The sequence below is a fragment of the Balaenoptera ricei genome, chromosome 1 (genome assembly GCF_028023285.1).
Source record: "Balaenoptera ricei isolate mBalRic1 chromosome 1, mBalRic1.hap2, whole genome shotgun sequence".
Lineage (NCBI taxonomy): Eukaryota > Metazoa > Chordata > Mammalia > Artiodactyla > Balaenopteridae > Balaenoptera > Balaenoptera ricei.
In genome coordinates, this window is record NC_082639.1 from 48,336,806 (window position 1) to 48,351,056 (window position 14,251).

At 43.7% G+C, this 14,251-nt stretch overlaps 1 protein-coding gene across 3 annotated transcripts in view; it reads right to left on the reverse strand.

Moving 5' to 3' along the window:
* Positions 1 to 14,251, reverse strand: part of DAB1 (DAB adaptor protein 1) — a 419,282-nt gene that overhangs the window by 29,693 nt on the left and 375,338 nt on the right. For 2 of the 3 annotated variants that reach the window (XM_059898809.1, XM_059898792.1), the window contains exons 8-9: positions 2,937 to 2,987; positions 2,798 to 2,845 (exon numbers count right to left, since the gene is read on the reverse strand). In XM_059898809.1, coding sequence (XP_059754792.1) covers positions 2,798 to 2,845; positions 2,937 to 2,987 — 99 coding nt within the window. The remainder of the gene's footprint in view (positions 1 to 2,797; positions 2,846 to 2,936; positions 2,988 to 14,251) is intronic. The other variant, XM_059898802.1, reaches the window with a different exon arrangement.

Here is a 14,251-nt window from a genome sequence, read left to right on the forward strand (position 1 = left end):
TGACAAGTCCCAGCCTACAGGGAGCTTACAGTCTGGTGGGGACGATCCACAGATACAGATTGTAAAACTTGCTTGTCTTCGGGAAGGCTTCTTTAGCGTGTGGACAATAGTTTATATTATTTGGTGAAATGATGCCAATCCTTAGGCTCTCTCCCAAACCCACAAAAGGCGTAATTCTATTTAATCCATTCAAGGGAAGCTTCTGGGCTTCCTGATCCTTGGAACTCAATGCTTTGCAAATGGCCCACGACTATTTTCAGTGGTAGGAAAATATTAAAATGAAGTTAATAATTAAGTCGCACAATTTACATTTCAAATGTGTTGAACTCGTGGCACACTTTCGCTAACATCATAAATATAACTTATTGGCTAATTTTCTCCTTAAACACAACTTTTAAAATAACCTTCACTCTTGAGCTGCAGACTTTCCTCCTGCCAGATGACTTCCACTCAAGGATTAAACGAGAAAAAAACACGCAGAGGCATTAAACATAGATTGGTATTTCATTCCATTGGATTTGCTGCTTAAATAGAACCTTGAGTTAATTAAATTTTATAGAAAAAGGGGATTCTTAGGCCATAAAATGAAAAATAATTCTAATAACCATATGTGATTGAGAATCTGGAATAATATCTATTTTCACAGGCCCTCTCCCCAAGTTAACCCTAGTCGTTTTATTTGTAACTTAATAAGTCATGTTCCATCTGATAATATTGTTGTAATTAATCACTTTAACGGCCTCATGAGAATAAAACTAACCATTCACATTTGTAAAGCACTTTATAGTTTACAACGCATTTTCTGATACAGTATGATCATGTTGGACGCTCCCTGAGCCCCGTGAAGTCAGCAGCCCAGGAATCTCTCTCACTCTCTCTAGCTTGCAGATAAGCTATAACAGAGGTCTGGAGGTTAAGTAACTTGCCTCTGATTGGTCAGCTAAAAGGAGCTGGGCTTGACCCACAGACCAGCCAGCATCTTGTTTATCCATTGGTCCCTTTACCAAGCCCTAGTTAGCCTTCCTTCAAGGTAGAAGTCCAGCCCCACAATATTCTCTACCCAGAAGCCAGGGTCCCCACGAGTCCTGCCATGACACACATCCATCTGAAGAAGTCATCTCCAAGGTCAGCTCCAGATTCCTCCTCGCCTTCCCATTCCTGGCCCTTCGGATGTCTTCAGGTAGAGACATGGCTGTTGATGGCAGATTCTGCCCCTTCTTTAGGCCCTGGGCGTCCTCCTCCAGGGTAAGCAGAGTGACCCTGGAAGCTGCCAAGGCCAGTGAAGGGGTTGAGGAGGAGCTTGGCTGTTGAGGGGGGAGCCCCTCAGTGTCTCCATCAGGCCTGTCCCCTTCCCCCACAAGCCATCCTTTGATATGAACAAATGATGGTTTTCCAGTAACATCTGGAGTGCTGTACAACCTCTTTCAGGATTAGACCCCTGGTCCTTCTTTCAGCTAGCCCACTGCAACTAGACTCCTAGGTCCCTCCTGTAGAGAAGTTCTGAAAGTGCCACTGATGAAGGCAGAGGTATCCTTGACTGACCCCCAGGACATATTCACACAGACCCACTCCTGTTTTGACATCAGGTACTCCTTCGTTCAGGACAAGTATGTAGCCCCTACTGTGCATCAGCTACTGTGCCAAGAGCAGGGGATACACGGATGAGTAAGGCAAGTTCCTGTTCTGAGTCTCATGAGCTGCCTGTTCAATGGGAAGACAGACCTCTAGACACAATCAGGGCAGCGTTACGGAGGAGAGAAGCACCGGGGCTCACGAAAGGAGGGGCTGCCTCAGGGCCTTTGCACACGTTCCTCCTCTGACCTAGAACACTCATTCCCTCCCCCAGTGCCTTTCCCACCCATCCTCCAGGACACAGATTAGAGGACTTTATTTCTTCCTGGGAAGTGTTTCCTAACTCAATTTGTACCCCAAATCCCACTGCCCCAAACAGCTTATGTGAGACTCTTAGAACAGTGGTTGTCAGCCTTGGGTGTACATAAGGGAAAAATATGGATGCCAGGTTCCCACCCCTTGAGGTTCTGAATTAGTTGGTTTGAGGTACAGTCTAGTAACTGAAACTTTAAAAACTCTCAAGGTGATTCTAATTGGCAGCCCAGATTGAGAACCCCTGTCCCAGAGGCTTCCCAAATGCCCTGTACTCAGGGGTGACAACATTCACTGGCCTATGTATTAACCAATCTGAATAAACACTGGCTGCAAACCAGTACACCTATTCCAGGCTATACCGACCAACTAGCAGCCTTGCCTGGTTTTTATCTCCCCAGGTGCACTGAGCACGTCCTGTGTACATGTCTGAATCCCCACTATACTACATTATACTACACTACGCTACGCTCCCCTACCCTACCCTTCTCTACTGACCCCACCCTATCCTCTCCTATGCTATGCAATGTCGCACTGTGTTATACTTAGAGCTCCCTGAGAATAGGGGTTGTGTCTTCCTCTCTACTGCATCTCTAGCATCTATCAGAACACCTAGGACACGTCAGGAGATTGAAAAATATTTGTTGAATGAAATGAAGGGGTGTCACGTCCTCTCCAACACACACCCTCTCTCTCTCTCTCTCTCTCATGCGCGCAAGCGTGCACACACACATACCCGTGCTCCTACTCTTCCTTCATCGCGGGGCCCACCAGGAGTCTCCTGTGAACATTAGGATAGGCAGGCACCGGAGCAGAGCAGAGCACCTGCCATTCCCGCAGGCGGGTGAGGATGCATGAAATGGATGAGAATGACCAGAACAACCCTCATTTCACAAGAGCCTGGACGCCTTACCTTTGTTGCCTCAAAAATCTCATCAGAGTCCACTGGCAGGTTTCTGTTCTGTAACCAGAAGGCATGACTTACGAGTGTGAAATGAGCGATGGGACAATGACATGAAACAGTTAATCGGGCTGGGCCCTCTCACACTTACAGGGGTCGCCGCTGCAAACCGTTCTTCAAAATCTTCAAACGCACAGCCGTTCTGAAAGTGTAAGGGATGATGAATGAGGATGAAGTGAATGACATACAAATGACATGGATTTATGAGCTTAATGATGACGGTATCTATGGTTTACACTCCCGTGGTCTCAGAAGGTGGGAGCTGTTGCCAACGTACTGTGAAAACTCTAGAATATGCTCCCAGCATATGATAAAACACAGGCCTGACGAGGAAATACAAGCAATGGGGAGTTTGTAAGTTTAAAGTCCATCTTCCGGAAATTACAGACCTGACTCGGTCAGTCTCAACAGTGGAAGCAGATAAGAGCATGATGTTTACCCTTGAGATTTTTGCTTTAAAAAGAAAAAGGGTTATCATGTGTTTCCGCCAAACTTAACCCTTGGAGCAGTCTGTGAACAGCAGGTTTTATAAGTGCCTTTGTGTGTGCGGCCTTTTCTGCTTGAAATGCTCTTCTCAGCCTTGCAAGCCCAAAGCTCACCCAATTCCTCAAACCCAGTTGAAAGGCCACCTCCTCCACGAAGCTTTCCTTGGTCCCCTAGGCTGAAAACCATCCTCTGAGAGCAAGGGCGCATCGCTTGTGCCCACTACACGGTGAACTTCCTGAAGCAGGGACCACGATGCATTTGTTCTTGAATCCCTAGCAGATCACAGGGGATCGGGCTTGAAAATGTATGAACAAATGCACGCTGCGAAGAATAGCTGGCAGTTGACCAAACCTAATTGTTTTGATAATTTTTTATTTTGTTGTTTATAACTGTTGAGAGCTTTGCTAAACCGCTCCATAATATTGCTGCCTAAGTATCCACTTTGTGTGGCCAAGCAGCCTGCACGGGCCTTGAACTGACACTAGCCTCTCCAGTGAGGCAGGCCCTAGATAACAACCCACAGAGTCACAAATAAATGTCAGTTCCTGATATGACCATCCTAACAGCCCTTATGATCACACTCTCCCCAGCCTCCCAGGGCCTTCCTTTATGTACCCCTTAGATAAGATTCTTTTGACACTTACCAAAACCCTGCTCTTTTTTGTTTGAATTGACCAATCCGGCCTCAGGCTAGGAACCCTAATAACGGCAAGTGCCCCAGGTCCTGCCTTGCTCTCTGCCTGCATCCTGCCCTGACCTCCCCTCATGCCCCTTCCTCCAGAACTGAGAGTAATAAACTTCTCTATTTCAATTCCCTGGTGGTCTTTTGTTGAACCCTGGATCACCATCCGACAACACCCCAGGGCTTTACTTAACAAATGTTAATTTAACAAAGTCACAACATTAATACATATTAGTATGTATAACATCTCTATATATACACATGTATTTTTTTCTTTTTCCCTCCCTCCCTCCCTCCCTCTCTTTCTTTCTTTCTTGGCTGCATCGGGTCTTAGTTGCGGCAGGTGGAATCTTCATTGCAGCGCGGGCTTCTCTCTAGTTGTGGCGCATAGGTTTTCTCTTCTCTAGTTGTGGTGCGGGGTCCAGAGCGCGTGGGCTCTGTAGTTTGCAGCACTCGGGCTCGCTCATTGCGGCGAGCGAGCTCAGTAGTTGTGGCGCGTGGGCTTAGTTGCAGCATGTGGGATCTTATTTCCCTGACCAGGGATCGAACCCGTGTCCCCAGCATTGGAAGGCGGATTCTTTACCACTGGACCGCCAGGGAAGTCCCTATATACATATATTTTTAATGCCCATGTTTTGGTCTACATTTCCAAGCTAATTACACTTTGGGTGACTTCCAAGCAGTGTAACATTAATATAAATCTGAAATATTGACATTAAATTGGAGTTATTATGCTTGAACAGAAATGCATTGTTTCCAAATTTTGAGGAGAGCTTCCTGTTGGCCATGGAGGAGTGGAGAAACCACCAGCCATGATCACTTTCACTCTGACTGTAGCAAACGTGACTGTACATCACTTAGCCCCAGTTACAGGGTCGCAGAGCAGGAAAACCCACATGCCCGTACCTACCACGGCAGAGCCTTCAGGCCAGACACCAGCAAATTCCGTCATCAACCACCTGCTCCCACCAGGCCCTGGCTCGCCAGGAGTCAAGAGTGGCCAAGAGAAGAGGAGGAAGGACCACATCAGATAACCACTTAAATAATAATAATAATAATAATAATAATAATAATAATAATAATAATAATTATTATTATTATTATTATTTGGCCAGAGACAGGGAGACAATATTAGTCTAAGTGATCCTGTAACCTACAGTGTGGCCTGAAAGGTTAAGGTTATGTTGCTACATCCTTTATAAATCTCACACTTCTAAGGATTTATGGCACAGCCCCTACCAACTAGCTCTGGGTCATAACTTTTAATAAAAACATTTTTTAGTGTCCAAAATCTCATTACATCTGTCCAATATAAAAAAGCAAATGGCTTCAGAGCATGATGGATGAATTAAATAAATTTGAAAAACAGCTGGTGGGAGAGTCTCATAAAAGCCCCACCATATAATGAAAATGTGTGAGGATAGCCAGCAAGAGTGTGAGTCCGTCACTTTGCTGGTGACAGAAGAGGGGGCCTTTGGTGAGGGGTGGGGCTGGGGCGTGAGGAGGCGATTTCCATAAATTCAGACGGAGATGGGTCCGGACGTGAGAGCAAATGCATCTCTCTGGAGTCACACAAATACAGACTGAATCATGGCTGTGCCCCGTGCTGGCTGTGTGACCCTGGACAAGTCCGTGAGCCCCGGTTTTCTCATCTTCAAAGTGGGGATGATAATGATAACATCATCTCAGGTTTATGGAGAGGGTTAACTGAGATGTGTGTGCAATGTTTTGGCTGGTGTTTGGCACATAGAGATGTTTAATAAATCAGAACTATCATTAAGATCTTCTCATCCTATTTCTTTTGGCTCTGTTTTGCAATGCACAGGAACACATTTTTTAATGTTAAGAAACTATTACTATATGATATTTGGAAAAAGATAGAAGAAGAAGAAAAAAACATCTTGCGGGAAGCCCCTCTTTAGAAATCACCCCCACTTGAGAGCATGGACCAGACCCTGTGAAAAAGGATGCCCAACACTTCCTGGCCTTAGTCCTGAACCCCTCAGTCCACTATTGACCCCACCTTCTCCCTCTCCTCTCTTCTGTCTACAGTCTTACCTGAGCATCCTCCCATCTATACCCTTTGTACCTGGAGCTTGTGGTTACCCTCCTGTTTTGATCTTGGCTCAGTCACTTCTTGGAGTTCCTTCCTCCCACCTGGGGTAACCTTCAGTAACACCCAGGGCACTTCAGACACCCAGTGGGAGACCCCTCCAGCCAGTGCACTTTCTCTCAATTGATTCTCATGGGCAGAACCTGGAACCCATTCCCTAGTCTCCCTGCATCCCCTTCTCCTGCTTTACCCACAAATACTACTAGAGTTTTTGTTCATTTATCTTCAAGTCTTTTTTTCCCCCTTATTAGATATATTTCTTACAGTTACTATCATGGCATGCATGCAGCTTGGTATTCTGCTTTTAAAAATTCAATATGAGGAATCAGACTCCCTGACTTCAGACTACACTACAAAGCTACAGTAATCCAGACAATATGGTACTGGCACAAAAACAGAAATATAGATCAATGGAACAGGATAGAAAGCCCAGAGATAAACCCACACACCTATGGTCAACTAATCTATGACAAAGAAGGCAAGGATATACAATGGAAAAAAGACAGTCTCTTCAATAAGTGGTGCTGGGAAAACTGGGCAGTTACATGTAAAAGAATGAAATTAGAACACTCCCTAACACCACACACAAAAATAAACTCAAAATGGATTAAAGACCTAAATGTAAGACAGGACACTATAAAACTCTTAGAGGAAAACATAGGAAGAATACTCTTTGACATAAATCACAGCAAGACCTTTTTTGACCCACTTTCTAGAGTAATGGAAATAAAAACAAAAATAAACAAATGGGACCTAATGAAACTTAAAAGCTTTTGCACACCAAAGGAAACTATAAACAAGATGAAAAGACAACCCTCAGAATGGGAGAAAATATTTGCAAACGAATCAACAGACAAAGAATTAATCTCCAAAATATATAAATAGCTCATGCAGCTCAATATTAAAAAAACAAACAACCCACTCCAAAAATGGGCAAAAGACCTAAATAGACATTTCTCCAAAGAAGACATACAGATGGCCAAGAGGCACATGAAAAGCTGCTCAACATCACTAATTATTAGAGAAATGCAAATCAAAACTACAATGAGGTATCTCCTCACACCAGTTAGAATGGGCATCATCAGAAAATCTACAAACAACAAATGCTGGAGAGGGTGTGAAGAAAAGGGAACCCTCTTGCACTTTTGGTGGGAATGTAAATTGATACAGCCACTATGGAGAACGGTATGGAGGGTCCTTCAAAAACTAAAAATAGAATTACAATATGACCCAGCAATCCTACTACTAGGCATATACCCTGAGAAAACCATAGTTCAAAAGACTCATGCACCCCAATGTTCATTGCAGCACTGTTTACAATAGCCAGGTCATGGAAGCAACCTAAATGCCCATCGACAGACAAATGGATAAAGAAGATGTGGTACATATATACAATGGAATATTAGCCATAAAAAAGAACGAAATTGGGTCATTTGTAGAGACATGGATGGACCTAGAGACTGTCATACAGAGTGAAGTAAGTCAGAAAGAGAAAAATATATATCGTATATTAAGGCATATATGTGGAATCTAGAAAAATGGCACAGATGAACTGGTTTGCAAGGCAGAAATAGAGACATAGATGTAGAGAACACATGTATGGACACCAAGGGGGTAAAGCGGGGTGGGGAGTGGTGATGGTGGGATGAACTGGGAGATTGGGATTGACATATATACACTAATATGTATAAAATAGATAACTAATAAGAATCTGCTGTATAAAAAAATAAACAAAACCCAATATGACAATCCAATTTACTCACAACTTGAACTTCCAGTGAGGATTTTTTTTTTTTTTTTTTTTACAAGAGATAAATAGACTGACACCAAGCATTGTACATGGATGACCACAACAAAAGCAACAATGATTGCAATTACCAGTGAGGATTTAAAGGAAGAGATTCTCTTGGGTTGTTTTAATACAGTTCTAGCCTGAATCGTCATTAAGACATTGAAATAAAGCTTCCACAGGGAGTTTACTTTCCCATAATGTCTTTGGAGCACTGGGGACACTACTATTGTCCCATAGCTGAATAAGGTAACTCTTAAGACCAGACTCATGTTACTCTTGCAGCAAAAGTGAGTGGATGAGATGGGACTTGGTGTGAACACGTTAAAAAGGATGAAAACTTATTTATGGCTGCCAAATAAGAAACCTGCAGTGGTTCTCACCCCTGGCTGCACAATGTAATCCTCTGGGGCAGCTTTTACAAAACTTCGCATGCCTGAGCCCTGCATCTAAGACTCGGATTCTACTGGTCTGGGGTGGGGTCCTGGCATCAGTAGGTTCTAAAAGCTCCCCAGGTGATTCTAACAGGCAGCCAGACTTGTGAATCACTGTGTTGGGGAATGAACTCTCTGTAGGAATAATTAGTGAAAGTCCTACTGGGAAAACTGAAGGCATCTTGATTGATTACATAATTGATTAACTAATTTCTTCAACAAACATTCACTGGGTGCTTTCCACTTGCTGTGTCCTGACTAGGCACTGGAGATAACAAAGATGAATAATGCATGGTCCTTGCTCTCTTGAAGCTCAGAGCAGAGCCAGGATATATAATCATTCTCGCATGGGGGTGGGACATGAGTGGGGCAGGGAGGGCACAAGGCACGGAGATCTCAACTCAGAACCCAAGCTGATGCTGCAGAAGAATGAATTCAATTATCCATTTAGAAAGCTCAGGAGGAATGGATTAACTTAAGTGATTTGTAACTGCACCAAGGTGGGTACTATTAACGCACCTAGTGATTCCAGGCATTTGGACGCAGGTGCTGTTGCCTGGTGAGTGATCTAACAATGAAGACACGTGCTAATGAAGACTAATGCCCTCTGGGGTATCTAGGAGTTTATGCTCTCTCACTGTTAGCCAGGAGTAAATAGCCACTTTCCTACTTCTCTGCAGAGGAAAACAGGAAAAGCCCTGTTTGGTAACTGAAGAACAAAGGGTGGGGGGTGGGGAGTTGAGATGCAGAGCAGAAAATGTGATGTTAATAAATGATTTCTCCCAAGAGCCGCACTGTCCAACAGAACTTTCTGTGATGATGAAAAGTTGTACACCTGCCCTTCCAACATGGTAGCCAGTGGCTACACGTAGCTATCGAGCACTTCAAATATGGCTTGTGTGACAAATGAATTGCATTTTAAATTTTATTTAGTTTTAATTGATTTCATTTTAAATAGCCACATGTGACCAGCGGCTACTGTACTGGAGAGCTAAGCTCTAGACAATAGATATTAAACAACAAAACAAAAAACTTCAGCTGACTGGGTTCTTTCTAAACACTAGACATATTCCTTCCTTATATAGTCTCTTCTATTCTTTTAAAGACTATCCTACCTTTGCATTGACCAGAAGGGTTGTATGGGACAACTGAATTCTTTGCTATGTCTAGACAGTACCATGAAATCAAATTCAGTTTGCAAAAACAGCAGCCTTCTTCTGGATGTAAGTTTTGTCATTGCCTGGGCTAAGCCAGACCCAGATGTTGGTGGGTTTTTTTTTAAAGGAAGTTAAGATTCCTTTAATGGATTTCAAGTGGAAATCCGAGAAACCTCATCATCATTCCAACAGAATGGAATCCCCTTTAAGGCCAAAATGTCCCAGCCTACTGGGATTTGGGGCTCAGTGGTCTTGCTGGCCTCAAGGGCTTGATATAACAGAGGAATTTGTGCTGCTTTGTGGATTTGTCCCTGTAATGACTGAGAAGTTGCCCCTAACTACTCAAAGTTGGGCTGCATTTTAGCAGTTAATTGCCCTCCTCTGCCAGCTACCATTTTAGGAGGGTCCTAAAGGTTGTCTGGAAGGCTAGAGGGCGGAGGGAAATGCTTAGATCTTATAATGAAAGTTACATCTTCCCTTGAAGTGCACACAAGTGTAATATATCTGCTAATCCCTGGGACAATGAAATATTTACATCCAACTTCCTAAAATGAAGCTGGTCCTTAAAACTGCCTCCATTTTCCCCATTTTTTTTATTGTGGTAAGAACACGACATGAGATCTATCTTCTTAACACATTTTACAGTGTACAACACAGTATTGTTAACTGTAGGCACAATCTCTAGGACTTAATCTTCTTGCATAACAAACTTTATACCAATTAAATAGCACCTCCCCACCTCCCTCTCCCCCAGCTCCTGGCAACGAACATTCTACTCTCTGCTTCTATGCGTTTGACTACTTTATGGACCTCATAAAAGCAGTATCCTGCAGTATTTGCCTTTCTGTGATTGGCTCATTTCACACAGCATAATGTCCTCAAGGTTCAGCCAAGTTGTCACATAAGCAAGGATAGACTTCTTTTTCAGGGCTAAATAATATGCCACTGTATGTATATACCACATTTTCTTTATCCATTCAGCCATCAATGGATATTTAGGTTGAAATGGCCTTTGTTAACATGCAAGAAGAGAGTCAGAATGGAGACTGGCGGTAAAAGGAATTTGCTGGTGCTTTATTCAGGGGCATGAGAAAGGTAGACTCCTTGCATGAAGGTGAGGAGGCCAGGTTGACTGGCCTGTGCTAACGTGAATGAACAAGGGCAGCTGTGGCTGAGGACTCTGACTCTGGAGTCTTGAGCTTCCCAACTTTAATCAGGTCAAGAATACCAATGTGCTTGCATTTGGAAACAATGGATGCTTTTAAAGTGAGAAATTTGATGTTTTTAGGAGAGGCAGGGTGGGGAAGTGGGAAGAGGAATATTAGAAACAGCAGCTTTCACAAGACATGGAAGCAAACTAAATGACCATCGACAGAGGAATGTACATATATACAATGGAATATTACTCAGCCATGAAAAGAATGAAATAATGCCATTTGCAGCAACATGGATGGACCTAGAGATTATCATACTAAGTGAAGTAAGCCAGACAGAGAGAGACAAATATCATATGATAACAGTTATATGTGGAATCTAAAAAAATGTAATACAAATGAACTTATTTACAAAACAGAAGCAGACTCACAGACTTTGAAAACAAACTTATGGTTACCAAAGGGGAAACGTGGGGAGGGGGATAAATTAGGAGCTTGGGTGTAACATAACACACTACTATATATAAAATAGATAATCGACAAGGGCCTACTGTATAGCACAGGGAACACAATATTCTGTAATAACCTATATGGGAAAAGAATCTGAAAAAGAATGGATATATGTATATGCATAACTGAATCACTTTGCCGTACACCTGAAACTGACACAACATTGTAAATCAACTATACTCCAACAGCGGCTTTCAGTTCAAGCTTCTACTTTCATTGGTGTTTCCTCGGATGAATTCCTTCCTCGTTCTGAGCCTCAGTTTTCTCCTCAAGAAATAGGAATAATAATGCTTACAACATGGGCTCGCTGAGAAGAAGTGGTGAGAAGGTGGATGTACATGCAAAGAATTAGCACAGCAACTGATGGAGTAAAATTTCTCGAAGGATGTCAGTTCCCTTTCCAAAAGTACAGAAAGGGAAGGAAGGATGGGAGGGAGGAAGGGAGGGGGAGGAACAGGGATGGGGAGGAGGGAGGAAGACGGGATGAGGGAGAGATGGCTGGGAAAGAGACAGAGCGAGAGAGGAAATGAAGAGAGAGATAGGGAGGAAAGAAAGGAAGAAGAAAGGAAAGGAAAGCCATGGGATTATATGCTTGGTAAGTGAGGGTAGGCGGGTTCCAGGCCATGGCAAAAGTTTGGGAAACACTGGTCCAGGGAAGGAACAAAGTCACCTGGAAGAGAAGCTAAACGTGTGACGTGATTTTCATAGGGCAGACATTGGTCACAGCAGGTTTCTGCTCCTGCACCTTTTCCCCAAACTTGAACCCTGGCAAGGCTGGACCGTTCTGAAGTCCATCAGCCCCACTGTTCATTCCATCTACCCCACACCCTTCTCTTCTCCACTGTCTTCCTTACACCTGTTTCAGAACTCAGTGGGCAGCTCTATGTTTTCACACCTGGATTTTCTAAAACACATCCCTTATTTTCTTGAAAGTACACCTAAGGATGGGGCTGGAGGTGCAATTTGTAGGCTGCTACCGATTATGCGATAAGATACTAAGATCTAAGTAAGTCTGATCTCAGCAACAGTGATAAAGGGAAGGAGATGCTGGTGGTCATGCCCAGGAAATGATGGTGTCCGTGTTGGGGGGGAGGGCAGCGGTGGTGACACCGACGGCGGTCATAAGCCGTGATAACCCCCCACCCAGTCCCTCCACATCAATTAACTCAGCATCTTCGTAAGACACAGTCCTTGTCCTTACATGGCGTGAGGGAGACAGAGGAGAAAACAGGGAATTATCACATGATTGGTGTCATAAATGAGATGACTCACATGAAGCCTGTAGTATGTAGGGCGTAGTTCAGAGTGATGACATGATTCACGCCTGTGGTTACTACTGCTAGTATCCGATCCCATCCTGAGGGGTCAGACATTTTGAGACAGTGGCAAGACTGGTGCTGGGGATTTTGATGGTATCAATACTGTTGTCACAAGGCAGTGCTTATAAAGAGAGAGATGATAATCTGGTGAGAGCCCACATGAGGCCAGTGATGGGGATGAAGAAGAAATGCTGAAAACACCAGTCTACCATGGAGCTTCTCTAGAAGCCCTGGGGGATGACTTCATGCTCTGATACTCGTGGAAGCTTCCTGGGCTCTTGATCTCAGCCCCAACCCATGACTTCATCCCAGATCTCTGACGTGTGACAAGGAGGATTTTAGAAAGCGGGGGGACCTTCGTTGCTGTGGATCCTTTGTGGGGGAAGGTGCAGGTTGCAAGATAGCTTGGCTACTTTACTGGCTGTCAACAGAATAAATGCACCTGCCCAGGTCTAAACATAACAGCGACAACGAGAAACCAAATGGGAATGATTTCCCGAAGTTTATAATTATTTGTTTTTCATTCTCTCTTCCTTTACCCCATCTCTTTTTTAAAAAAATCCATTATTCTAGTTCCACATTAGCAAAACTCAAGGATTTTTCAAAAACTCCTAACAAGATTTGGCGCCAGTTCAGTACTTTGAAAAGGGGTGAATTAGAATCACAGGAAAGTGAAATTGGCTCCTGTCAGCAGGATGACAGGCTCTCAGCACACTCCTGGGGGGGCGGGCAGGGGGGCTCTCAGACAGGCCGTCAGCTCTTTCTCCGCTGCTGTGTCGCTCTTGGAGAGGCTACTCCTGCGGTCCAGATGGCACCCAAACGGTAACAAGAAATATTGGATGGAGTTGAAATCAAGCGAGAGCAGCAGAGGCTCAGGCTGAAGGCAGAGCAAATCAGAGCAAATAACAAATGGAGAGATGTCACAGCAGAGGAAAAAATAGTCATGGAGGGCTCTGCCTGCTGCTCTGACAGCCGTTCCCTGTAAAATGCTTTTTCTTTTCTTCGCTGGAAGAATGCAGATTTTATATCTTAGGCATTCATTTCCTTACTCCTTCGTTCCTGGATTCAGCTCTCAAGGCATTCATTTCATAATTAATAAACTCTCCTTGAACGCCTACACTGGACCAATATTGTGAGCACCAGGGTGCTGTTCCTTCTCTGAGCTGTAACAGTCAAGTGAGGGAAATGGGAGGATGCCCATTCAGGTCAGAGCAAGAGGAGAGTTATGACAGGGGTACCGCACTGAGGATTTTCACAGCGCATGGACCACTTTCACTGCTGCAATGCCATTCACAGGACTGAAGCCAGCTCCACTGCAAATGACCAAAACAAGAATTCTGTTTTCATGCGACTGGAATTTGACTAGTTTACCCATCTCTTGAATTTTTCTTTATTGTAAAATTAGGGAACTGTCCACCTCACAAGACTGAAGATTTCCCTGTATAAGATTTGAGGTAATAGCTTAATTAGTACAGTGCCTGACATGTAGTAAGACCTCCATTAGTGGGTCAACGATTCAGTGGAGTATCCTTTCAGAATACTATGATGATTTTATAGATCTATTTGATGGCATTTTTGAAAGTTTTATGAATTGCAGAATTGCAGAGGAGTAAAATTAGAAGAGGCTATAGAGATCTCTAACACAACTCAACCCTATATTTTTTTCAGATGAAGAAACTGAGGCTTTCAAGTTTTTCAAAATCATCATAATGTTAGGGGCCGAGCTGGGATGAAACCCCAAGTTCCCAACTCCTAGTCTAGT